Below are 27,122 nucleotides of genomic sequence, written 5' to 3'. Positions count from 1 at the left end.
GTCCTGCAGCAGACAACATTTTTTTCCTTTTTGTTTTTATTTGCTACTTTACACCCTAGCAAATTAGTGGGTGTATTTTAAGTTGTTGGTTTTATGTGCCAGTTTTTAAATGATTGTTACGGGTTTAAATTCATAACAATCAATTTATTCCGGGTTGCCTGCGACAGAAGACGAAGGTGGACCCTCATCGCAGACCAGCTCCCATGTATCAACCTGGAGACGAAATATGGCTCTCCACTCAGGACATTAAACTTAGGCTTCTGTCTAAGAAGTTTATAGACAAGTGTCTTGGGTCCTAGTGCCCCTAACCACTAGGTGGCGTAATTGGCTACACATACTTTGCTGGGTGTATCCCATGACACCCATCACACTTGCCCCAAACATTCCAGAGGCCCCCCGCAAACTCAAGTTATTACTGGACTCTGTCCTTCTCTCTCGCTCTCTCTCTTGCAATGTTGCCTTCATGCCCAATTGTGGTGGGGTTTCATCAACCAAACCACAGTAACTCACCTTGCAGTTCCTCTCTTTCCTTGTATTCCTCCCCTACGAATGAATGCCATTAATAATCAACCCATCGGTTCTGCTCATGTTTTACAGAAAACTGTCCCTGTCAGTCTCCAGGTTGGCCTCCTCCACACTGAAAAACTGGAGCTCTTTGTCATTGATTCTCCAGGGGCTGATGTCATCCTCGGACTCCCGTGGCTGGCTTTTCACAACCCGAATCATTCCTAGACAGACAGTGAACTTATTTCCTGGGGTCACCAATGCTTCTCCCGCTGCCGAGCTACCCATGTTGAGAATCCGCTTCTTTCCACACCCGTGGACATTGCCTCAGAATACCACTGGCTACCACCTCATCGTTCATGGGACTGCGCTATTGACTTCCTTCCAGGAACCTCTCCAGATTTATCCTCTCTCACTCCCGGAAACTCAGGCTATGGAGGATTATATTAAGGAGGCTTTGGAATTGGGCATCATTCCTCCCTCTACGTCACCTGCAGCAGCAAGCTTCTTTTTCGTGTCTAAAAAGGACAGCGGTCTTTGGCTGTGCATTGATTATAGAGGACTTAATTTACTCACGGTGAAGTACCGATACTCCTTGCCATTTGTCATATCTTACATCGATGACATCCTAATTTACTCTACAACCTTCACCGAGCATGTTTCCCATGTACATCAAGTTCTTCAGTGTTTGTTGCAGAACGAACTGTATGTGAAGGCTGAAAAGTGTGAATTTCATCAACAACGCATCAAATTCTTGGGTTACATAATTGATATGGACCCCTCAATTCTCAGCAAGCTCAGTAGGCACTATTTTTCACTAGGTTCCAGTTTACTCTTACCTACCGGGCCAGATCAAAGAATAGAAAGGCAGATGTTCTTTCATGACAGTTTGACAGCCAGACGACCCCTATTTCCACAGAACCAGTCCTGGTTTCCTCCTGCATAGTGGCTCCTGTGGAATGGAACATTATGGACTGGACTCATAACACGCTCTCTTCCGAGCCCACTCCGTCCGATTGTCCTGCCGACCACACCTTTGTTCCGACCTCCGTTCGATCTCAAGTGCTACACTGGCTCCATTCCTCGCCCGCCACAAGTCATCCTGGAGTACAACGCACTGTAACCCTGTTCCAACAGAAGTTCTGGTGGCCCTCATTGGTCACAGATGTCACATGCTTTGTCACAGCTTGTCTGTCAGTCCCGTGCCCAGTCCAAATCATCTCACCAGCTTCCTGTTGGTCTCCTTGTGCCTCTTCTCGAACATGGTCTCACATCGCCATCAATTTTCTAACTGATCTCCCCAACTCTCAAGGTTTCCCCACCAGTCATCGTGGTCATCGTGGATTGCTTCTCAAAATCTTGCCTGCTAATTCCACTAAAGGGACTGCCCACAGCTCTTGAAACAGCTGAATTCCTTTTCCACCACATTTTCTGGATCTATGGATTACCAGAACACATCGTATCAGACCCGAGGTCCCCAGTTTACTTCCAAGGTCTGGTCTGCATTCTTCAAATCACTGAATATAACTGTCAGTCTCTCCTCAGGCTAGCACCCACAGTCAAACAGCCAAACTGAGCATCTAAATCAGGAGATTGGATGATACCTACAGACTTATTGGCAGATTGGAGCAGGTACTTACCATGGGCAGAATATGTCCCGAACTTTTTAACAAGTTCCTCTACAGGCCTTTCTCCATTCCAGTGTGTCCTAGGTTATTAGCCATCTCTTTTCCCATGGCCTGAGTAGACCACCGACTTCCCTGCTGTGGATGACTGGTTCCACCACAGCGTAGCGGTCTGGCAAACTACTCATACACGTCTCCTTCCGAGCCATACACCGACAGAAGACGCAGGCAGACCCTCATTGCAGACCAGCTCCCATGTATCAACCTGGAGACGAGGTATGGCTCTCCACTTGGGACATTACAGTTAGGCTTCCGTATAAGAAACTGAGCCCCCGATATATAGGTCCTTTCAAGATCCTCAAACAAATTAGTCATGTGTCCTACCATTTATTCCTCCCATTGGATAGCCCCCACTTTTCATGTGTCCCTGTTAAAGTCTTTTTCTGGTCTATCTGACGATTTAACTGAAACAAATACCTGAAACCATTTAGTGACATTTGTATTCTGAAAAGTTACAACCATCTGATGGAGTATTCGTCTGTGTGTGTCCTTTGTGAGGTGGGGCTGAGGCAGTGCATTTACATTCATTGGAAGAATTTGTATTAAAATATTTGCCAGTAACCTTTTCTTCCTGGTAGGCCGCCCGGTGCGCTGTGTACACAGCTTTACTGACATGTCATTATGATCTGGAGGCTTGGGAAAGCACAGCCAATGGTATCAATCGGGAAAGAAAAGCAAAATGTAGTCAAACCTGATAAACGTGAAAACAAATGAAGCAGAGCATGTGAAAAGTCTCAGGCAGAGTCACAATGGGCTGGTGAGCAAACAGGTGCACGTTCAGCTGGTTTATTTGAATGGTTTTGCCTTAAGCTTAACCCCCCCCCCCCAATACCTGGATAATACATTGCTAACAGGATAACAATCAAAACATATCAGGTCAGGAGCATGACTGTCTAATAAAGAAGCACAGGGCAGCAGTTTATTGGCTCAAGGCCTCGTCACAGTTTATTAATCAACAATTCAAGTAAATTAAAAAACTGGTAGGTAAATAATTACAATAAAATCAAGCTTATACAATTATAAGCTTATATATGTTTTATGTTAATTAAGTAGAACTATTAACTAATGAATGAATTAACTAATAAATCCACAGCCAACCTGGGCTAATGTATTTGCAGTGACAATATGTCCTAATGTTTATATGACCAGATCTTTGATTCATCCTCTCTTCCTCTGCCCAACATGCTGCTAACAGTGAGTTACAGAGTAAGCTTACATTTGTTACATTTCTGGAAACAAACAAATACACAAACAACACATTATGAATATGAATATTATATAGCCATTGGTTGTCTACAAGTCACAGATATTGCATTAAATATAATAAGTGATAATCAGTGAATCCAACAGTAATATCCATTTAAATGAATATTCATAAAATTCTACAATAAAAGGACAAAAAGACAACACAAATACAGCCAATAGAGCATACTGTGCTTTATTCATATTATGTTTCTGACTGAATTTTCAGCTGTTCTGTCACAGAGCTGTAAAAGTAATCTCTGCTTTCCTGTTAGGACTGTTCTGTGCTCAAGCATTTATAATCAGCTTTTCCATTTAGAAAACTTTTCCATGGGTCTCTGAGGAAGAGCGTTGAAGGGAAGTGTGCTTCATTTCCCCAGCCACAGATGACCCCTGCTGGCTACAGAAATGTGTGTGTATGCATAATGACACGGACTTCCAACCTGCTGATGCTGAATTTTCATCATAGCAGGATTAAAGCATGTCCATCTCTGGGGCAGTTGCTTCTTGGTTTGAGTCCAGGCTGACGATAATAAATAAGCTAGATTAATTAGTTACAACCCATCACTATGGATGTAGTGTACTTCACCTTAACTACAGTTTTGGATCTCTACTTATTAACATTTTATTCCTATCTTTAGACTTCTCTCTGAGATCTTGTTCTCTCTCTGTAGTCTACTGATTGTAATGGGAGAGTGTGTATGGTCTGTATCTTTTAAGCACGTCCGAGACTGTGTCAGGGAGTTCTTTGTATGTGTCCATTGCTGACATAAATTGTTATTAAATAAAATTAAATATAATAAATAGCATATGCCTGTAATAACTGAAAACAACTAACTAAGTTGCAATGGAAGAAAGTTCGTCACTTGTCTTTGGTTGTACTGTTGCTGTTTTGCTATTGGTTTATATCACCATCTAGTGGTCAATGACTTTTTCCAGAGATTTTCAATGTATCCAGTGCCTGCACAGTCAAACTGAATTTCTGATTATATATTGTTAAAACTCCCCATTGAGGAAGTATTTTCAATATAAAAACAAAATAAAATAGAAGATGAAATAGGAATTTATTTCAGATAAAATAACTATACTGGTCAATCGCCCAACGAAAAATCTAACTACTATTGTTTGAGTAACAGAAGTTCAGTGGATGTTTATGTCTATTTTTAAATGTAACAGCCATAATTCAAAATTTTAACCTACACATAATTTAACTAGGTAATCAATCTCTTAGTAACCAGAAAAAAGATAACCACCAATACATTTTTTTTCAAGGATTTCCCTTAGTTATCACAATAATAATAGCAATTAAGAAAAGGAGAATGATTGACATTTGAAGGTATTGATTGACAATAACCACAGTGGTGATTCAAGCTCACAATCTATACCAGGTTGGGAAATTTTCAAAGGTTTGTTTTTGAGGGCAGAATGTCAACATGAAATCCAGTTTAAAAAATCATCAGCTTCATATTCACCATTATGATTTTGTTTCTATCTCTTGCTCCTATGTTGTTAGATTGGCTCCTTTAAAGATCTATAATGACTTTCAGAAAACAACGTGCACATTTTTCTGCTTTGAAACTCTCCCCCAGAGAGTGCTTATGGGTACATTGTAAAACATGTGCAAGTTGGAATAGCAGTGATAATAACGAAGGGGGAGATCCCTAGTTTTCCGAGTTGAGCTCAGCGTCAGGCCTTGAGTCTACCATTCCTTCACAAGTTGTCCTCCTGCACGTCTGGTTCTTCAGTTTTCCTGAAGCAGATCACAAAAGAGGTGATTGTAAACGGAGCAGTGAGACAGCAGTCTGGATTCAACAGATTAATGAATAGCCTGTTAGAGCTATCAATAAAAACATATTCCCTTTATCTGGGACTCTTATTGTAGTAAATGTTTATTTACATTGGTTTCTTTCTCTGCTCTAGGAAAACTGATGTGCAGATACATCTGATGCCATCCAATCCTGCTAATGCATGACGTGGCCCTTAAGAATGCAGTAATAACATAACGTCATGACAGGACGGTCACACCTCATTGTGGTTTTTGATCCACAGCTGGTGGGTGTGAAATGCAAGGGTGTGCAACTCCAGTGCTAGAGAGAGTCATACTGTGCATTCAGATTTACATTTCACCCAGGCTCTTTACCATTTACTTAAGCATCTTATATGCCTAAATGTAGGCCTTTTTCACAACATGTTTCAGTTTGGTATCTGATGATTATTCACAGAGACCTGTAAACCCAGCTGTAAATATACATTGGGGACCATTAGAAACTGGTTTCATCCCAACCTCTCTCCTTACAACTCACACTTTTTACTTCTTGTTGGGTGTTAATGCAATCTCCTGTCTGAGTGTCTTCAACCTCTGTTCCTGACTGCTCTGTCATTTCTTTGTCTTTCCGGTTGTTCTGCCTGTCCTTCACATAAGCGTTGAATTTCTCCAGCATGTTCATGCCGTGATTGATGACCAGGGCCAGCCAGGCCAGGCCAAAGAAGATCCAGGCAGCAAGGATGTCAGCGTACCATTCAGGGTAGTTGAGTTTAGGGTTATTGACTGGAGACGGACACGGTGAAGGGGTTTATAGGATCAGAAAACAAAAAGATTACCATTGACGACAATCAAGTGTCAAGTGTCATTAAATATGTACAACTCGGCTCACATCGACTCAACTCGATAACACACAGGTCTGTCACCTTATCATAAACTGCACTTATATTATATATAGGCTCTTCAGACCATCTTTGTCATTGGATGGTCCAATAACTTCTCCAAGCTATGTTCTAAAGGATGTACCAAAGAAGCAGCTTAAACAATGAGGCTGGGAAGTGTATTCCAGAGCCCACAAACTCTGTGTGCAAAGATATGCGTCTCCTTTTTTTTTTTTTAATGAGATATGTAGAGCAACATATCCAAACCGCAAAAGTGCCTCACAGCAAAGAAAAATCATCTGGCTGTTGGAGGAAGCAGAAGCACATACCTGCGACATAGTCTCCAAAGCCAATGGTGCTGAGAGTGATGAAGCAGTAGTACATCGCCTCAGGGTAACTCCAGCCCTCATACTGACGAAACAGCAGCATCGGCACCACAAAGAATATCACCATGCCCGTCGAAATGGAGAGCGTGTGAATCACACACTGAGTGGTTCTCTGTAGGGGTGGAGAGTCACTGTCAGTGGTATTCATTCACCAAGGCTGCAGAATTAAACCATGAAGCGAAACTGAAACACACAATATTATTACTGTTTAATGTTTATGAGGATGAAGGAATGGATATCTATTAGTTTGCAGAATTACATTATTTTGCTTTGTATTTGAACATACTATATATCAGAGATTTAAAACTGAATACCTCCCCGCCAATGTTCACTCATTATCATGCACAGGCAGTGATGCTGAATAGAATAACTGGGGCCTCTCATTTTAAAGCTATGAGATATCACTTGGCTCACCCTGTAGTTGATCTTGCTGGCAATGAAGTCGCAGACAATTTCCTCTATGGCGATCATGTACTTCCCAATTCGATTCAAAACCACTAAATTGAGGGGGATCCCAAACAAGGCGAATAAGACACAGAAGATCTGACCACTCACTGTGCTGGGGCTCATGTTTCCATAACCTTCAGAGGACACAGAGGAAAGCAAATGTGAGTGCGCGTCCATCCAATCCACTGGCGGTTAAAACACCTGGACAATGTTTGCGAAATACCTAAGAAAGGATGGATTTGCATCGACTGTTGAGTATTTATTGACATTCTCAAAATAAGGATCTAAATAAATGCTACAGAGAAGATTGTTTTGTTAAGATTGTCCAGGTGTTCCCGCCATTTATATATGCAGAGATCAAGCAAAAGCCATTTAAAGGTCAAATTCAAATTCTTAAACTGAATTGAAATAACAATACAGAAATAAAAAAAATACACCAAATGACATCATGCACAGCAATTTAAACAAAACTGAAATAATGCATGAATGAATGTTTTCACAGAAAGTGAAAGTCGTTCTGTGTTTTGTCCCCATATAAGAAAATAAGAAAATAAGAAAGTTTTCAAACAAGTGGAGGCCGTTCGACCCATCGTGCTCATTTGGTGTCCATTAACTAAGTGATCCAAGGATCCTATCCAGTCTTTTTTTAAATGTTCCCAAATTGTCACTTCAACCACATCGCTGGGGAGTTTGTTCAGATTGTGACGACTCTCTGTGTGCAGAAGTGTCTCATCTTTTCCGTCTTGAATGCCTTGAAGCCCAATTTCCATTTGTGTCCACGGGTGCATGTGTCCCTGCTAATCTGGAAAAGCTAGTCTCCTCTGTTCCAGGGTGAAAAGGTTCAGGTCCCTCAGTCTCTCAGTAGGACATTCCCTTCAGACCTGGAATAAGTCTGGTTGCTCTCCTCTGAACTGCCTCTAGAGCTGCGATATCTTTCTTGAAGTGTGGAGCCCAGAACTGTCCACAGTATCCAGATGAGCTCTAACTAGTACATTGTACAGTCTGAACATCACTGCTCTTGTTCTCAATTCTACACTTTTGACAATATACCCTAACATCCTGTTTGCCTTTTTTATTGCTTCCCCACATTGTTTGGATGGAGAAAGTGAGGAGTCCACATAGACTCCTAGGTCTTTCTCATGCATTACTTCATCTAGTTCTATTCCTCCCATGTAGTGTAATTATAGTGGACATTTTTGTTACCTGCATGTAATACCTTGCGCTTGTCCACATTGAATTTCAACTGCCAGGTGTCGGCCCACAACTGAATATTATCTAAGTCCCTTTGAATAACCTGTGCTGCCGAGATTGTATCTGCTGAGCCACCTATTTTTGTATCACCTGCAAATTTGACAAGTTTGCTAACTATCCCAGAGTCCAGATCATTAATATAGATTAGAAAAAGCAAAGGCCCTAATACTGATCCCTGTGGAACTCCACTAACAACCTCACTCCAGTTAGAAGCAACTCCTCTAATCGACACCCTCTGTTTCCTATACATCAACCAGTTCATAATCCATCTACTTACATTACCCTGAATGCCTACAGCTTCCAATTTGAGGATCAGTCTTTGGTGCAGAACCAGTGAGTAAATTGAAAATACTGGCTGACTGCAGAATAGAATCTAATTTCTTCCATTACATTTTGGTTCTTTGACATGACTTTCAGTGCAGTGGATTCTTGCAGTGGTTTCCAGTCCATGCTGAGTTAAAGCCAGGTCTATTCCATAATGCATCAACTATCATGCTTTACCACAGATGTGGATGGGATTAACATTTCATTGTAGGCCACTCCTTATATTGTGTATATGAACCATTCCTCCTCCAGAACCCATAAACACAGTGTAAATATCCAGTTGGCCCAGAGTACATCATACATGTGACATGCACAGTCTTCAGTATCCACATCCATATCCAGCCCTACTGCAGTTGGAGTCTAATCCTCTTTGTTGCAGCATGTCAGCTGAAGGCTGTGAGAACAATGTGGAGATCAACACGAGAGACTAGAGTGCTGTTTCCTGTAGTCCAACTTAACAAGCCTTGTTCCTCTCTCTTAAATAACACTCTGTAGAATAACCTTTCTTACCTGTGTTAGAAATCCATTTCAAATTGAGAAACACCTTTTACATTTTACTCAAAAACCTGCACACGTCCCATCGTAATGGATCCCGGGCCAGGAGGTATACAGCTGACCCAGAGTAAGGGGTCCACTAATAGCGTGTTATGTTTGCAACAGGTGTGTCAGCCCCAAGCTCAGCCTCACCGATAGTGGTGACCACAGTCGCAGCAAACACGGCAGAGCTGGTGAACTTCCAGAAGCCATCAACCGTGTGATTCCCATTGGGGCTGATCCCATTCTTACTGGCCTGAAGGAGGACCTGGCAGGAGGACACAACACAACACACACACACACACACACACACACATATATATATAGACTGATGAATATGGGATGACAGTCAGCTGTTTCCTTTTATACTTGTTTACACGTCTGTTTTTTTTTTGTCTTCCTCAAAGCCAACATGCTGCTGCACTGCTTCTGTCTCTGCTAAGTGTTCTAGCAAAAATTGCCTTCTGAAAAGGCTTCTCAGAGCTGAACAATACGAGAATGACTGGATGAATCATATAAGGGATACCCCAAGCAGTTTACAGCTGCAGCCGCAGTCAAGGGACATGATCTAGCTGGTGCTGAATGCTAGTTTGCTGAATGCTGTGTGAGATAAACATTTGCTGAAACAGGCTCTGATCAATCTGTTGGGGAGGAGAGAGTGGTTTAAGGTCCCACTGCTGGGGCGTAGTGCAAATGTTTTTAATGCAGCAAAAGGACAAAAGGGTGAAAACAACACTTGTCGAGGCAGCAGGTGGGATGTTCTCGTCAAAGTGTTAAAGTTTTAAAGCAGTACTCTGCTACATACATTCAGTGCCAGTAGTTTACACATTAATACAATACATTGATTTATGTAACATTAAATATATATTATGCCAATAGTAAACAAACTCTTTTAAGACTAAAATTGAAATATTATTGAAATAAAAATGGGTTTAGAGATTATAACATTAATGAAGAAATTACCAGTTAAATACAAAACCAGTTAACAGCCTTAAATTACAAACTCAAAGTAAACAATGAACTAAGAAACAATGACTTCCTCCTTTTATCACTATCCAGAAATGTATTTAATCATAAAGCCACTAAAATACTAAATTTTGAACCATTTCAAAGCTTAAAAAATAAACAGCGTCAGAGTTGTTACGGCATTACAGTCAATCAAACCAAAGAGAATCAGAAGTGACCTCTGTAACAATTCTGATAAAGAGCAGACCGTTCCACCAAGTCAGATTCCACTCTTACCTCGGCAAAGCTTTCAATTGAATCCCGGTCAATGCAAGAATACTTATTCAACATCTCATTTTTCTTCTTTTGCAGATTCATTACGCTCTGGTTGTAAACGTTTCCTTCCAGCTTCCAAAAGATTGCCCCGCCAGCCATCACATAAGCCACGTAGATAATGCCAAGTAGCAGGATGGATGGAAGTCTAATCTGGGAGCATTTCTCAAATAGCCTCCCACAAAAAAGCCCAAACATGTTAGTGCTAACCAGGGTTTGGGGTGTCTCCGGTGTAAGGGATTGAGGAGAGTGCTGTACTGATTTATCTGATGAACTACAGCAGTCAAATTTGCCCCACCACGTGAGGAAACTATATTTCCAAAGGCTTTACATCTATGCAAATACAGTAAAAACTGGGGAAAATAATGGAGATTGATGGGTATTTGATGTATTTTTGGCATATCAGTAGACGGTTTCTGACTTGGTATATGTGCACCTCATGTTTCAGACACACACACAAGAAAAAGAGTATGTTATTGTATTGTATGTTATAAATGTGTAATTACACATTAAGAGAATGCATATTGCACATTTAGTGGCTAAATGCAACTCCTTAAATATTACTGAATGTATACAAGAACATACTTTGAAAAACATTTACTAAGAAAAGGTAATGCAACATGCTGTAAAAGCCTCCGGAGACTAAGCCAATATTTTAATCTCTCATTTATCAGACGTGCTTCCTGCATGTAGTGGTTGATCAGCAAGCCATTATTTCCTCATTACCGCCCCTGTCCACATTGGGGGGCCGCACACGTTATAGCTGCCTGTTGGTCGGGACACTGTGACTTGATTAATGGTCCTAGAGTGTTTATTCTAGATATTGTATCATTTCCCGTTGCTCTACTTGATTATTGATTCAACATGAACCAACATGGCAACAAACAAACTAGGGGACAGGTTTGGGTGGAGGTAAGGTTAGTACGTACAATAAAGACAGATTACTGTGGAAAACTACGGTGTTCGGGGCAAGAAGCTACTTCCCTGGAATTTTGTGAAGCTGTAAATCTGCCATGTCATACAGGAAGGTAACCAACAAGATCATATATTTCATCACATTAGTAATTGCGACGTACCCACAATGTCATTACTACACAAATACACACATGGCTCTGTGCACTAGCACTGTCATTAATCATTTGGATGTAGTACCTATATGGACCACTGATAGAGTCAGAATAGATGTTTAAATATGTATTGTGTAGTATACATTCATGTCAAATATGGGTGTGCCATGTAGGAGTGTCTAGTCTAGGAAAGGCCTTTCAACTTTAACCTCAAACTCAGAGCTCACTCAAACCGAACAACAAATAGGAGGCCTTGAACAACACAGATTCCACTTTCTCCCTGTTTTAATTTGTTTTTATAGCACAAATACAGCACAACAGTCCTTCCTTTTAAGAATTTGGATTTCAAGCATAGCTATTTAAATATAGTTGTGTCTGAAATCAAATGCGTAAACACAATCAGGTGCAAATGGACCAAATCAGAACCCCGGCATCATCAGTGAAATATGCCGTAATTCATGGCAGATTTCTATTGGGCAGAAGCATGAGACTTGTCAAACAAAAATACATTACATATTACAAAGTTTTGATTTGGTCTGGGCCTATAGCTGTCCTACAGTCTCAGAGGCCCTAACACAGCACCATGCCAACTCTCATGCCAGCATGGAAATAGGTAGGAGGAACGGTAAAGCAAACACATCAACAGGAAATTAGATTTGCCTACATCTAAATGAGGTGCAGAACGCATATATACACTACAGGTGTTCAAGTATATAACTGATTGTTAGAATAATTTTATCAACTCTTGGAATCATGTTAGGGTATCCAGGTTAGGGTAACAAAAAGCGGTTTACTAAAATCACAAATATGTTTTCAGTGCCCACTGTTTTTTTAATGATAATATAATTGTATTGTTTATATATTTATGTTTTGGTTGTTGTTTCAATTTTGGAATAAAGTTGGATAAACATCTAAGTACACAATACAAGGAGTTACAATCTGTAGATAGTTTCAATTGGACACTAGACATTTGCACAAATAGTTGGCAGCCTTTCATGCATACATTTACATACATATATAACTCACTTCTAAAAAGATTGATACTGTATGCATACAGTACAGCAGAACATGTGTGTGTAGACATTTATATATATACACACACAGTATATATACTGTAAATACTCTATATCATGTAATTATGTAAATCAAATACACCGTTTTCATAGAGCATTGAGCTAGGTTAATTTTATAGTCACAGTGTAAGATCTGTGCAACAGTGCCTTTGTCTTTTGCTGCAAATCCCAGGAGGTGCCATGTGACAGTGTGATACATTGTCATGCTGTGTGTTGACAGTATCAGCCTTTGCCCCTGAAATGTAGGGCACCCATGACATCACTCTATTACTAACAAAACCATTTACAAATCACATTTAAAGACTCTAGCCCAGAGGGATCCTGCCTTCTGGGCTGCCCCTCAGATTGCCTGCTGGATGGTTCTCTGCTCCCGGATCTTGCTTTGCTTGGTCTGTGCCCCCTCCTCTGGTGGGGGCTGGCAGGCAATGTGCTTCAGCTGAAAAAGCCGCTCCATCATGCCGGCACCCAGGTTAAACAGCAAGGCCAGCCAGGCTAGGCCGAAGATGATCCATACGCCAGCCAGGCTACGGTATATGGAGATGTAGTGCTTCTCTGGATCTGTCCCTGAACAGCAAAGACAACAGACATCAATTCCACTTCACATCAGCACTGATAACATATCACAGTAAAAACAGCTCCTTACAGCTCTTGTTTATAGATTTGATATTTGCATGAATACATCTGTTTGAGCAGAGGCCGCACACCAGAGTCTCCTCACAGTGGACTGCTGGCAGATCTGCTGGGGCTCTCTGAGTACCAGAGTCTGCAACCCCCAAATCACCCCCCACCTTGTGTTCAGGTCATACCTACGACATAATCCCCGAATCCGATGGTGCTGAGTGTTATGAAGGCATAATAGAAGCCCTCCCCATAGGTCCAGCCCTCCACGTAGCTGAAGATGACTGGGGGGAAGACCAGGAACATCAGGGTGCCCATCACCAGAAAGGAGGACATGGTCAGGATCCGCACTGTCTGCTGGAGTGGGAGGGAGACATGTCAGCAGCCATGACTGCCACAGTCCAGCTTGGCACAGCACTGCTAGGCGAGTGGCGGCGATTACTGTGGTATCCTCACAGAAATCAGGTAAAAGCAAATTAATTCATGAAAGAAAGAATGAAAAAGAAGAGGGAAGAAGAAAAATAAATGGGAGATAGAAGAAATGAAGAGAGATGAGGAAGAAAAAGAGATGTGAAAACAGAAAGAAAAGTGCCGTGTCATGGTGTGCGGGTATCTGGGGTCAGGTGGTACCTCATGCTGTCCAGTGATGAGCACGCTCCTCTCCAATCGACCCAGGTGTGCAGTCAGGCCCTTGCCCAGCTGGTTGAGGAAGGCCAGGTTGAGTGGGATCCCACACAGGGCGTAGAACACACAGAACACCTGGCCAGACACCGTGCTGGGGGACAGGTTCCCATAGCCTGCAACAACACCACAGTCAGACTGACCCTCCACACAAACCCCTACTGTCCTATAGCCTAGTAAAACCACAGTGAAGCCCCACATAACACTTTGGAGTGTGTCTGCTATTTGTGTTGTGGTCTTCACTAGGAGGAGTCTTGCATCACATCAGAAGTCGTGGTCATGTAGGCCAGGAACCACATCTACACTACTGAGGCCTCAGCATCAAGGTCTCAATACACTGAGTGTATGTGCAACCATACCAAACAACACAGCTATTGGAAACAAAGGGCTTGAGGGTCAGACTTGCCTATAGTGGTGATAACGGTGCCAGCGAAGAAGAAGGAGCTGCTGAAGTCCCAGTTGCTGGGGTTGGTGGAGTTCCCTGAGGGATTCACCCCCTTCTCCCAGGCATCCAGGATCACCTGGCCAGGGAAGGGGACGAGGGCCATAGTGAATCATCACACTCATTCATTCAACACAGGCCACTTCCCAGCACACACAGTGTAAAATAAAATAAGACACGCCATTCATCAAGGGAAGAACTGAAGATAAGCACTTCACAGACTCCTGATTCAAGAGACTTCAAGTATTCAAGTACTTTAATAACACTAAATAACTCAGAGATAAGGCTCATAATCCATGTAAACCCCTCAGTGTATCACACTCTGAAGGGTTATTAGCACTTCAGATGAAAAAATGAAAAGAAAAATACTACAAAACAAGACGTCCTCCACTAATTGGCTCTCAGGAGACAGGGATGGATCACCAACTGTCACCACTGGCAGCTTTTATTTTTACTAGAAAATGCTTATGAAAAGAGACTATAGGAAAACTGTTCGCTTGGCAAATCTGGGGGGAAAAAAGCTTATAATATAATGTCACAATGCCATACTGTTCTTAAAAAGTACCTGTGTTTTTTAATTGAAAATGAGCATACATACACATATCACAATAATAATAATGATAAATACATTAATAATAATAATAATAATGTTATTATTATTACTAAACATATGTGTTTGATTACATTAATAATAATAATAATAATAATAATAATAATAATAATAATAATAATAATAATAATAATGTCTGGTTTTACAGATTGATGACCTGTAAAACTTATCTGATCAATCATCTACAGAAATAGCTGAAATATTTTAATTGTATTTTCTTTTTTTTCCTTTTTATTTGTATTCTAATCCTTATTCTATATTCTTATTGCACAGAGTATTGACAGCATAGACACAGTGCGATAAGACAAAAATCAATGGCATCAAGTTTTCTGGAGTTTCAATGAAACAGTGTTATCGCCAGAGCAAACATATCAATAATTTCTATGGAAAACTGCATTGATTTCCCGTACCTTGCTAAATTGAATTAGAGAATCCAAAATGGTTTGTAGTACTGCATACTGTTATTTATAGCTTTCCGTTTTCATCCGAGATCATTTCTGATTGCTTTGAATTTATATTATATGGTTTATTTATTTCCTCCCCTGCCCCCACACCCGGACAGTTTCTGCTGTTCAAATTAGGTCTCACGTCTCTTATTTGAGTTTTTGGTTTGCTTTTCGTAAGTGATAATTTAGGATTGCAGAATTCAATAAAAATAACAATTACAGTGTGCTATAATCATAGTTAAAATTAAGATGGATCTGGAATCAGTTATTACTCTTTCCTTTCCACTGATCTCATCATACTCACCCTGAGCAGATAAAGGACAAACCCAGTTTAAAGCAACTGTTCTCTGACTATATATTTTGTACAGTTTTGTAAAAGTCTAATAACAACAACAATAACAACAACAGTGAACTCCCACACAGTACAGTACCTGCACAAACCTCTCCAGAGCCGGCCCATCCAGACAGCTGTAGTTTTTGAGGAATTTGAGCTTCTCCAGCTGAAAATGGTCCCGGTTCTGGCTCTCTGCCGCTCTCTCCAGGATCTGGAAGATGGTAGCGCCGATGAGCAGGTACAGGGAGTAGCTGAGGACCAGCAGGCCCGTCCAGCTGACTCGAATGCTGCCCACCTGGAAGCGAGCCATGACCCCTCCGAGGGGGATGCACCACTGGGCTGAAGCACTGAGTGGGGCTCCTCTGCTGGCTGCTGGTGAGGAGGGTTGCTCTTGGTGGAGCAAGACCAGTCCAGAGGAGCACAGCTGGACCTGCAGAATGGCTGCCCTCAGGCTAGCAGTTGTCAAAGGCCGACTGAATTGTAGGAAAGACTTGGGCACAGGAAGGACAGAAAGACACCTTTTTCTGTGCCATCTTCTCCTGCTTCGAGAACCCGTCGCTCCCACAGCAGATGACAATGCTATGCAATTGAATTTCCTGTCTTAAAAAATAAAAACAAAAACAAACAAACACACAGATCTGCACCCTTTTGTACTGCTGTTTTGTTGTTGAGGTATAGAAATATACATACAAAAAAAAACCGCTGCAGACCTCAGGCAAAGAACTCATCTCCACACACCGCAATGAGCTTCCCGTCGAGCTGCTCTATGTGCAACATTGTGGCCACCACTGCACGGGCTTCGCTGGGAGAGATGAGCCACAGCCTTCCCTGGTCTCTAGTCTAAACTCGGCTGGCTACAGAGTGCCAGGCTGCTTCTGAACAGGAGGTGATACCTCAGACAGCTCCCTCCCTGCTCGACTGCTGACCCCCACCCCTCTGCTTACCTCACTAATAAGCAGGCTCAGCCGTTGTCAGCAGAACACAAGTTAATATTTCACCAGCCATTTACATGCACCCACAAGGCACAGGATGCAAGTGTTTTGATTATTATTATCATCACTATCCTCGTTTAATCTTCCAATCATTTTTCAACTAGTTTAAGTAAAATAAAAAAGACAAAGACGAAAGACATGAAAAACCTTGGAAGAGGAGCAGAGGAAAAAAACAATGAATGATGTCGGCGTATCACTCTATCACTAAACAAATAACATTTTAACATTTTAAATGTGGCATTGGAGAGAATCTGGGTTTGATTTTCACAGTTTCCAGGACATTCTGAGCTTTTTCTTGAGATTTAGATTTAGTCACACCAGAATAAAATATAAGATACTGCTAAGTATTAGTATTAAAAAACAAAGGTCTAAACTGTTTAATGCCTGGATGCTCTCATGTTTGCACTCGGTCACACAGATGACTTGCTGATGTTCTCCAGTACTGCCTGACTAATCCCTCAAAAAGCACTGAGGCATAGAGTACCTTGGGTCTCAGTAAAGCAGTGATGCGTGTTAAAATCCAATTCATCCATCACAGAGCTCTGTAATGTCCAACACGATTAATGCACTCAGGGAGCGAGAAGAACACTCTGGCCCCTGTCTCGCTGAGAAAAAGGTCGACCTGGATGGCCTGAAGACAAGGACACAGACATTTTACTACAGTGGAGGTGCACAGTGAGTCAGACTGTTATTGAACAACACTTATTATTATTCTAAAAAAACAAATACAGTAATACTTCAATTAATGACTCCTCTCTGAGCGAGGTTTGGTTATCACGAAGTCGGAGCCAGACGTTTTGCAGATGGATAGTTTCAATTCAAAACACTAAAATAGGAACGATGCACTTCCCCTGTAAATGCAAACGAGTGGGCTGTGTCCCCATTATCTGAAGTCAATCAGAGAATGGAAGGGAAATCAGAGTACCTGCTAATGAAACTGAACAGAAATCGATCAAGTCACTGGGCGGAAAATTAGCCAAATCTGCAGTTTGATCCATTTAAAAATTGTCCCTTGATTACCAACAAACAGACTTAAGGAAATGTTATCAGTAGTAACACAAGATTGTGCCGAGTCAGGCTGAGTAGCAGATGTTGCATGCTCAATGACTAAGCTAACTCTGAGCAAATCTCCGCTCTGCTAAAGAAGCAACGAAGCCAAAGAAATAAAATGAAGCCCATCAGCACCCAGCTGTCCCTTCCTTTCCCCCGGCAGTCGATATGACTAGTCTGATATCTCCAGCCAGCTCAGAGCTAAATCAACTGGATTTGAAATCTCTTTTCCATGCAGAAATAAAATCTAAAAAAAAAATGCCCCACATATTTTGTCTCAAAAATCCAAAGAAACCAGCTTTGAAGAAACGTTAACACTCAGGATTAAACTCTGGTTAATTACCAACCACTATCAAATTGTATCTGGGATGGTGGAAGTCAGACAGGGTCAAGGCCTATTAATACTCTCAATCACTGTAGCAGCTGTCAAAACATCCTGGACAACACAGACTCACTTTTTACTTTTAACTCCTGTTATGTACACACTCTCCGTATCAAACTGAACAGTCTTCGCTGAGGATGAGATCCAGTGAGGAGTAGTGGTCAGGGCTCTGGCTTCCTCAGTGGGTTCAATCCCAGGTGTTGTACCCTTGAGCAAGGTGCATTAACTGGATTGCTTCGGTAAAAACCCAGCTTTACAAATGGATAAATAATGTGATATACTGTAAGTTGTCCTGAATAGGGGTGTCTGCTTAGAAATAAAATAAGCAGGGAGGTGGGACGCATATCCTAAACTCCTAGCACCTCACACACCTTTAGAAAAAATTCAGCCGCTCAGAAGACCGAGTTCTGCTCCCAATGCAAATTTCATTATTTAGCCAGACCAGCCTGTCTACATTTCATTAAACAAATCAGTCTACTGCAATGCAAACATTATATCTTCTTTGTACAAGCACCAGTCTTAAACTCAAAATGCAGTTTGTATATTGCTCATTTGTCCACTTCCATGCCTAGGTTTGAGCATCTTTAGATAAATGAATGGGATTGGTTATACAGAGTATCAGAGTTGGGTCCGGTTCCTTTTGTTCAATTATAATTCCCCTACAATCTAATCTAGTTCATTCTCATTTCAACTGCAATTCTGGAATTGATTTGGAATTTAATTGGAAGTGGTCACAAGACTGGCAGCTTTTAATTCAGTAGGAACTGTATTCTCACTACATTTCACTTATTTCCGAGGCAGAATGCAAGGTAAAACATTCACCATTGTACCACAATCCACAACACAAATCTCACCATATTTCTAAATCCAATACCACTGCACTAAAAATAATAATTTAACTAAACCACAAAATTATATTGCAAAGCACAACAGGCTGTAAACTTATGTTCTTAAGTTACACCTTTACTTTACTGTGAATGCTTACATGCTCAGGTTATTAATTGCACTAGACTGCTCTGAACTCTCTGCCACTGCTTTAATTGATCCAGGTCACTTTTGATGTATTTGCACTATTGATTTCTGCAAACTGTCCTCTTTCAGTTGGGCAAACAAAGCTTACAACTAGCACACAAGAAGAGATTAATTAGTGTAAAAATTATGCAATGAAAAATGAGAGGGAGCGCACAAAATGCCTGAGCCAAGAGGCATTTCTTCAGTTCATCAGCTTCTGCAGAGTGTTTCTGATGATACAAAATGGAATTTGTAAAGATCAAACACATACCAGATCACTTTTTTCTGAAGCACAGATTGTCAAAAGGAACATGGCCTTGATTTATAATTTGATTTAGATTACATTTATTTAGATTAAAACATTTAAAGATCCTTTTAAATCCTGAAAGACACCCAGGAATCATTTTGTGATGCCATCCTTCCTCTTTGCACCTTACTTCATTATGCGTTTTGACAAAGAAAGCCCATAGCAACAGCAATCAAATGCGAGTTTACCACAGATGTTTTGTACTTTGAACTTGGTTTCACTCTGGTTTTACCAAAGTTTTGTAGAAACCTCTGCACTGCAGTACATACAAACTTTTGACAGGTCCTTTTCAAACATGAATCATCTTGGAAAAAAGTGTTGGCCAAATAAAGTAATCAGTCAGTCAAACAGCAAATAAAAAACATACATAATTAAATCCTTTCCTCTGTTAAAGGGCATGCGAACTGAGTAGGCTAAGAACAAGCCAGCCAAAGAGTTCTGCTGTCTATTGAGACCTGACAGTGGTTTCTTGCTTTATTACATTTTGGCACATTTTCAGTAGAAAATAAAGAAACAAACAATAAAGCTTCAAGAGCTTTTTGTTGAGTGCCAGAGGCTACAGGGTGGATATTGCTGGAGACAGACAAATACAGTGGTGTTCACTGCAGTAAACTAAAGAGTAAACAGTGCTGCGAGGGGGCGAAGAGGGTGTCAGTACACAGTCCCCGAGCAGCCAAGCTGTGTCACTTCTCAGGATGGCACAGCAAGTTCCTGATTGCTGAAGGACAACAAGCTCGGCCAATCTTGAATGGCAGCTGTAATGACATGGCTGATTTCTCCTAGCAATGTTGATATGAAGGCGGGAGTTGAGGAAATAGAAACAGCATTGGCCTCTTGTGGCCTTCATTTGACTTTGAATTAATAGATGGAAATAAACAGTAACTGGGCATTTTTTCAGTGGCCTTTTTAGTGGCAACTCATAACCAGTACCAGATGAACATAATTAAAAGAAAGATTGGGTTGGCACCACCCATCTCGAGAGCTATTGATAAATCATTTTGTAAATATACATCTTGTTTGAAAGTTTTTTAATACATAAACATATATATCTTTTTGCAACATGTATTAATGACAGCTGTAAGCACTGGTCTCTGGACACTGCTGCAGTGCTGTTCTCGGCCTGTACACATCCCATGCAGGAGGGTGACAGGGAGATCTAACAGTACCCTGCATGGTACCGGAGCGTGCAACTCTTGGTTTTCAGTACTTCCAGCACTTTCCATAATCTGTATCGTCTGTTGATGCCAGACCTTTACTGCAGTGCGTCACCCAAGACTGGAAAAAGCACACCATACGAAAAAGGGAAACGCAGGGGAATAGGCAGAGACATCATTGATGATTGGTTGAAAACCTTTCATGATTTCCTGTCTTGGTCCACCCTGAGTGTGATGTAGCATCAGGTCACAACCCCCTGATGTTTTAACTCGAGGAGCAAGCAGATGAGGTGACATCTCTGCATAGGTCTTGACTCATCCCACACCACTCCTCTGGAGCTGCAGTCTTCTCCCTGCCGTGCCTCAGCCCAGGTCACTGAGTTCCTGGATGCGTCAGTGAGTTCGCCAGGGAAAGAGTGGAGTAGGGAAGGGACCAGGGCAGAACTCCAGGGAAGGGAGGGTTTTCCTGTTGGCATCTGAACTCTCATTTGTGGGCTATTCCTGAAGCACACCCAAAGAAACAAAACAAAAACAACATGTATTTATGCAAGACAATGCATACAAGGTTTTATTACAGGCTGTATTGATTTTATGTATGTGAAATGTGTCCACTGGTGTGAAATATGTCTTACTAAAACTACTGCCAGCACAAATAACACAGTAAAACTGCACTGTTACAAACGGCACTATTAAGGGAAAAAATGTAAGCATGTCTGCAAAATACTAGATTTTGATATTTTTCAACCTCTTTAAAATACTATCTCATAACTACTGAACTGAATTGAAACCGCAGCAAAATCTAAATTAACATGCTATCTCAGGATGTCTGGTATGTTTATATATTTAAATGAATCTCCTAAGGAAAGCTTTCATCTACCCAACTACTGACTAGACCCTAACATGGCCTTGGAGGGCTGGAAATACCCAGCACTGTTTTACAGATGCTGCTGACCTTGTTCTGATTGGGCACTCAAGAGTCACGCTTAAAGAATACTTATTGATTTTAAAACCTTTTAAGACTTTTAACAGTGTGCATGGAAACTCTGGACACTAAAAGAAGACGGACAATAAAAGCAGGCAGGGTGATGTAAACGTGTGGCAGCCCCGAATGGAAAAAGGAATCCCGAGGGAAATGAGAGCACATGAACTCTCAAAGCAGACGTGTGAGACACCTTACAAGGTAAGCCTGCTGCAGTGGCACCCTAGGATGCATGCATCAGATGTTTGCATATGTCAGGATTTCATGTGGCAAACTCCTGAACCTAAAGCACCCAACAAAGGCCTTCAGTGATCTTCACAACTGACTGGCTGACTGGGTGACTAACACTTGTTGGTTTGCTGAATTGTTTATCCCCACAGCATATGAAAGGATCTGCGATTACCACACACTTTGACACTTTACTCCTAGTATTAATCTGTGGCTGCTGAATTCAGTGATAAAGACAGGCTTGACTTCCTCTGATAGCTGCGAATCCTCAATCCTGGTCCGTGCCGAGCCCTTGTAGAGGCAGCCTGGCGAAAGCTACAGCGAACGCAAGCTAATGAAGTGATCGTGGCAGAGTGTCAGGGGTGTTTGCCCAGCGCTGCTAAGAATGACTGATTGCCCTCCTTCAGTGCAGGCTGACAGAGAAACTGTTTAAACAGCCGATTCTGGACCGGAGTGGAGATAATTCACTGCTCCCTCACTTTAAAAATAACACCATCTGTCTCTCTCTCACAGACACAGACAGACATACACACACACAGACTCACAGAAACACACGCACATACACAAACGGCAACACAGACACTCAAACAGAAACACACACACTAACACACATGGGCAAAAGACACACACCACACAGGCAAACATGGATGCTGGCACTGTGGTGCATGTAGTGGAAGACATCAAAGGCCCATGTACCACTAAGCAAACCTAGAGGCCATTAGAGGTGCCACGATAAGAGCCATTGCTCAATGTGTGTGTTCTCAAACATCATATGACAGAAAATGCTTCCTTGTCAAAACAGGATCCTTTGATGTTGAGGCTGTTGATTTACACAGGTAATGGTAAAAGCTCAGGTTTCCAAAGCCATTTCCCTGTGTGCCACGACTGACCTGCTGTTGAACCCACAGTGGAGAGAGATTTCCACAGACCAAGAATTTTATCTTTTGCATCCCACTGTCCATCAGAAAAGTATGTCTGTCAGCAGGCGTTTTAACACAACTGTGGTCCACAGCAAATAAAGGACAGTTCATTTTTACAATATTCTATGAAAGGAAGAATAAAAAATTAAATAGAATTAAACTAACTCAATTTTAAAACCCAATGGTAAATGCATGGCAACAGTAGCAAAAATAAAGCAAGTGTCACTCTGTGGGTCCTGCACTGTAGATACAGGTGGTGAGCTTCCACAGCACAGTATCATGTTAGCATGGCAGCCTGAAGTGAAAGCTGTTTAACATCTCAATGTTGCATAATAAGAAAGGCATTTTCTAACTCATGAATGGCTAGTGTCACATATTGGATCAGAGAGGAGGTGTCTCCCTTGTTATATACGTACTGAAATAAAGTAACAAAAACTACTGCCACTGCTAATACGAAACAAAAACTACTGTCCCTAACAACTGTTTCTGTTCTCCTTACAGTCTGCTGCCACTGGATCTTTCCCTCTCTGCACCTAATACTAATTCTGAGCATGCAGAGAGGCATAGTTACTTCATATATACATTTATAAGATTATTTAATCTGTGACTGTCCTTCTTCCTGCAGCACAGTGTGCTAATTCATGTCTGTGCTGGTTATATGTAACGATGTTGTTAAAAAAATAACAATTCTGCAATGTATCAATTATGGGATGTTTTTGTAGTCCCATTTTCCAAAGCATGCTGGATTGGTTTGTAAGTCCCACCGGCATGCAGAGATGCCACATTTACCTTCATGATACAAACGTAGGCTTGAACTGGTTTTAGTTAGAGATGTATTTAAAATATCTGTAAAATGTGAACAAGCCAGCAGACAAACCAGGGTGACAATGCTACATCAAATGTGTGAATATTCTATTGAACTCTTATATAATATATAGGATTGTTTCAAGAAAAACAAACAAGCTGGTTTTAATTGCAGAAAGACAAACACTACACAATACTCCTATGCTATTAATTGCAGTATTGAAAGGCGTTTATTACCCAAGTCTCTTGCACCTATAACTGAAAAGAGCTGGATCTCTGTGTATCAGCTGTTAGGTATGCTGTTAAACTCCAGTCACCTTGGACACTTAAGACAGCTTCAACACTCGACTGTAAAACACAGTGATGCATTGTCCCTTTGCCTTAGCCGCTGTTTACTTCTTACAAACAGCTTCACACACCCAAATTTCAATATATATTTCACTTAAGAATTAAAAAGAAGTGAAAAGAAAACAAACACATGAAAAAAAGAAGGCTCATTTAAATTATTTAAGCAAATTATCGAGACAAATTGGCTCTAAAAAAAAAAAAAAAGGTCAGCCAGGGGTGACTAGGAAATGGATGATTGGTCTTTATGGGGCAGGCAGCTCTCTTCTGTTATATTCAGTGCAGTGTTTGCCACACTGAAATACGAATATCGCTATTACAGCTTACAGCAGCAGCCCCTCGCCTGTGCATGCGATAGGGAAATTGTTAGTGGTGATGACATTAAAAACCAGCTATTGGATTCCAACAAGAAAGACAAGTCAACTGAAGTAATTGCCAAAAACATTAAAACATCTCCACTGGTCAAGAATAAAACCAAAGCTGATGAAAAGCTGATAATATGTCATTCAATGTGCTGTGAAGATTAAAATGGCTGTAACAAATGTCAGTAGTTAAGTTAAAGACATGCTGACAGATTGCTGCAGCAGGAGGCCAGCTGGGCTAACAAGGGCCCATTACCTCTATATTCCACTAGAGGGAGGGCTTTAGCAGTTAATGATAAAACCGCATTGCTTTGGGGTTTTTATGGTAAGATTTTAACTGGTTTAATCACAGAATCTGCAACAGAACACTACAAGGCTACTCCCTCCTCAGTTACCTAACAGTCTTATTGATACATGTATTAGTTTAATCTATTGGTTGAATCCATGGGTCAACCCCAGATGTTCTGTGACAGTTTTACACTACCCTGTTACACCACCAGGAGTACCGGACTGACAGGCTGGAGTGGATGCCGGACACAAGCTTACCTAATTTCTGCATCAGCGTCTGCCTGGCCCTGTAGAAGCCCAGGATGTCGGCGTCAACCTGCTCGTCTCCAGTCAGGGGGATGGAGGAGCCCAGAGCCCTGTTGGGCAAGGAGAGGGGAGTTTGCAGAAATCACTCACACACATGCGCTTGTCTGATCCTGACAATAACTTACGTCACTGTTCAAGAGCCCCCTGCAACCAGGATGTGTGAAGGCACTGAAGCCAGTTTCTTTCTTAAAAGCAGTGAGTATTTTAACAGACAGGACCCACAACACCAGGGATCACTTAACAATCCTCCTGCCAGCCTCCACATCTTCAATTTAAAAAGCGTCCTTGAAATCCAAGTCCCATAATCATTTCCCCCATCAATTACTGCTGCCTCTCCATTTCCACCCCTCTCTGAGAGGCACACAAGGACTCTAGTGTGTTGTGCCATGACATCACTGTGGAGACGCATTGTGCTGTATAGTGCGCTATAATGAACGTGTGACAGCATTACCTCAGCTCTGATGACTGTGAAGAAGTCCTGCTGTCCAAATTGCTTCTGTTCTCTGACTCTCTAGATGCAGAAGGCAGATGTGGTTTAAAGTTTCTAAAACAAACAAGAAAAAAATGATAACAAGTTTTAAAAAACAAGGAAGGAAGACACTGATGGTAGTTATTCTAGCACTATTTTCATTATCATTTGCCTGCTGCGTATTTGCTCATGTGATTTATTGGATGTTGCTCAAGCTCCAAATTAATCTAATTAAGAGCTGGTGGTCAAAACATCATCCACTGCAGGTCATATCTCACCAGTGCAGTGCTTTAGCCATTTCCTTTCCCCCGGAGATGCCCTTGTCTCGGAGATCTCCGAGCTCTCTCAGCTGCAGGGGGAGGTGAGGGGGTGTGAGTTTAAGCCCTGGTAATACCCAGTGTAAGAGCCTCACCTCAGATCTTGGGCAGAGGTGTAGGTCCCTGTGTCTCCCCTCCATAAAGACTCTCTCTCAGGGCCAGCTCTGGCTACTAGGGGCTCCCTGAATGACACATTAGCACAAAACAGGGCACAGTCACTGGAGAGAGCCCAGTGTGATCAATGACTAGAAGACTTGTGTGATGCAGAATCCCTTCATCCAAAAGAAACCCTGTCAAGGCCAGTGGTGCTCGGTCAGCACCAGAGGGCAGCAGTGAGCTGAGGACTACTGCTCTCCAGTTCCTCTCTTGCCAATTATAAAGGTGGTGAAGTGAAACATTTTCACAAGGCTCTCGAGAGCTCCAGCTGTAGGGGCCAGGACTGCAATAAAAACAATTTGTGGTGGTCTCACCATAGCCCCCCCTGGAAATTATTCCACATCATAAAACCACTGTGTGTTTCAAGAGTGGCTAGATGGAGGCAGGGAAGTTGGGGCTACTGGGGGGGGGGGGGGGGGTTGGGGTGTGTGCGGTGGTGGGATTCAGACTAGCTCTGAGCTCTGCTACATCGACTCCATTGTGTAAGTGAGTTTTTATAACCTATTTATACACCCTGGCAGTGAGAATTACAGGGCCACATGGACACTCTTAATACAAAACAAGAAAGACAGAAAGAATCAGCATATACTATTGGTTCATATTTTTTAATTTTGAAAATGTATTAACCTTCTCAATAGAAAATACAGTGGGGGGAACATTCTGTCACACAGCACGATTTGTGCATCATCTTCTGTTTTTGTCCATTCAGTCCAAATAACCCCTCCTGACATAGTCATGGTTGCTATGTGCTTTTCGTTGCTATCATTTTGATGTGTGGCTGTGTGTTTGGGGTCATTACCATGCTGGAAAATGAACCCTTCAAGTCACTTTACAAATATATGCACTATATATATTGCTACTGTTTTGGCAGATGGGAAGATTAAATAATAAGCTTTGCAGGCATAACATGGAAAAGGGAAGCTATAGATCGAGGCAAGTGGAAACATCTTGGCGAGGCTTCCATCAGACAGGGGATCAAGATAGGCTGCTGTTATTATTGATATATATTATAGAGAGAGAGAGAGAGAGAGAGAGAGAGAGAGAGAGAGAGAGAGGGAGGAGAGATGGGCAAAAGAAGCTATAGAATGTATCCCAAGAGATGAAAAAATGACCTACAAGACCACATAAAATAGAAGAAGATGAAATAAGATTTGGTGGTGTGACCTGGGAAAGACACAAAAGTGGAAATATCTTGGGGGGGCATCATATCAAATACATATACATACATAAAATGCTAATGCTTAACTGATGGGATGACTGAATTTAATCAATTCAAAAGTATTTTGAATTTCAGAGAGAAGCTTTAAAATTCATCATGTTCTCCTGGAAGAAGCAGTGAGAGATGATACTGCCAGGAGCTTGTTCAGCTAAAGCGCTTCAGCAGACTCCTGGATGTCTTGGATGTCTTTATGGCCCAGTGGGGACTCCCCACTGATGGACTTTAGGATGTTTTTAGTGGCGCCCCCAGACTGAGACTACTCCTTCTT

The 27,122-nt window shown here is 41.6% G+C and overlaps 3 protein-coding genes across 6 annotated transcripts in view; all 3 read right to left on the bottom strand.

Annotated features, from left to right (window-relative positions):
• Nucleotides 1-591: 591 nt before the first annotated feature.
• On the bottom strand, nt 592-11,500 carry LOC136759057 (potassium channel subfamily K member 17). The gene is made up of 6 exons (XM_066713872.1): nt 10,259-11,500; nt 9,170-9,284; nt 6,875-7,041; nt 6,404-6,572; nt 5,735-5,979; nt 592-807 (listed from the first exon to the last, which is right to left on the bottom strand). Exons 1-6 carry the CDS (start codon nt 10,490-10,492, stop codon nt 592-594), a joined length of 1,146 nt encoding a protein of 381 aa, XP_066569969.1. The 5' UTR covers nt 10,493-11,500.
• A 128-nt stretch (nt 11,501-11,628) lies between these two features.
• LOC136749283 (potassium channel subfamily K member 16-like) lies at nt 11,629-16,535 on the bottom strand. 2 transcript variants are annotated; one of them, XM_066703423.1, is made up of 5 exons: nt 15,663-16,524; nt 14,140-14,254; nt 13,683-13,849; nt 13,241-13,409; nt 11,629-12,998 (listed from the first exon to the last, which is right to left on the bottom strand). In XM_066703423.1, the coding sequence occupies exons 1-5, from the start codon at nt 15,873-15,875 to the stop codon at nt 12,775-12,777; spliced, it is 888 nt and encodes a 295-aa protein (XP_066559520.1). In that variant the 5' UTR covers nt 15,876-16,524; the 3' UTR covers nt 11,629-12,774. The 2 variants fall into 2 exon arrangements, with proteins under 2 accessions (XP_066559520.1, XP_066559529.1); XM_066703432.1 differs by having other exon boundaries at nt 12,792-12,998; nt 13,245-13,409; nt 15,663-16,535.
• A 2,786-nt stretch (nt 16,536-19,321) lies between these two features.
• The window catches only part of kif6 (kinesin family member 6), a 101,594-nt gene continuing 93,793 nt past the window's right edge, over nt 19,322-27,122 (bottom strand). For 2 of the 3 annotated variants that reach the window (XM_066703395.1, XM_066703403.1), the window contains 4 exons: nt 25,575-25,661; nt 25,145-25,237; nt 24,646-24,743; nt 19,322-20,962 (listed from right to left, as the gene is read on the bottom strand). In XM_066703395.1, coding sequence (XP_066559492.1) covers nt 20,946-20,962; nt 24,646-24,743; nt 25,145-25,237; nt 25,575-25,661 — 295 coding nt within the window. In that variant the 3' untranslated portion in view covers nt 19,322-20,945. The remainder of the gene's footprint in view (nt 20,963-24,645; nt 24,744-25,144; nt 25,238-25,574; nt 25,662-27,122) is intronic. The other variant, XM_066703412.1, reaches the window with a different exon arrangement.

The sequence above is a fragment of the Amia ocellicauda genome, chromosome 1, assembly GCF_036373705.1.
Source record: "Amia ocellicauda isolate fAmiCal2 chromosome 1, fAmiCal2.hap1, whole genome shotgun sequence".
Lineage (NCBI taxonomy): Eukaryota > Metazoa > Chordata > Actinopteri > Amiiformes > Amiidae > Amia > Amia ocellicauda.
The sequence above is the reverse complement of the archived record's forward strand: the minus strand, read 5'-3'. Positions and strand labels throughout refer to the sequence as shown.

Bases quoted from the DNA above. Each gene is read 5' to 3' on its own strand.
- LOC136759057 (XM_066713872.1), bottom strand. From the start codon at position 10,492: ATGTTTGGGCTTTTTTGTGGGAGGCTATTTGAGAAATGCTCCCAGATT. The intron at 6,573-6,874 runs GTGAGCCAAGTG...CCACCCCTACAG, and splicing joins CCAGCAAGATCAACTACAGG to AGAACCACTCAGTGTGTGAT. The intron at 808-5,734 runs GTGAGTTGTAAG...GGGTGTGGAAAG, and splicing joins CCCAACAAGAAGTAAAAAGT to AAGCGGATTCTCAACATGGG.
- LOC136749283 (XM_066703423.1), bottom strand. From the start codon at position 15,875: ATGGCTCGCTTCCAGGTGGGCAGCATTCGAGTCAGCTGGACGGGCCTG. The intron at 14,255-15,662 runs GTACTGTACTGT...TTCCCTGGCCAG, and splicing joins CTCTGGAGAGGTTTGTGCAG to GTGATCCTGGATGCCTGGGA. The intron at 13,410-13,682 runs GTACCACCTGAC...CTCCCACTCCAG, and splicing joins TCATCACTGGACAGCATGAG to CAGACAGTGCGGATCCTGAC.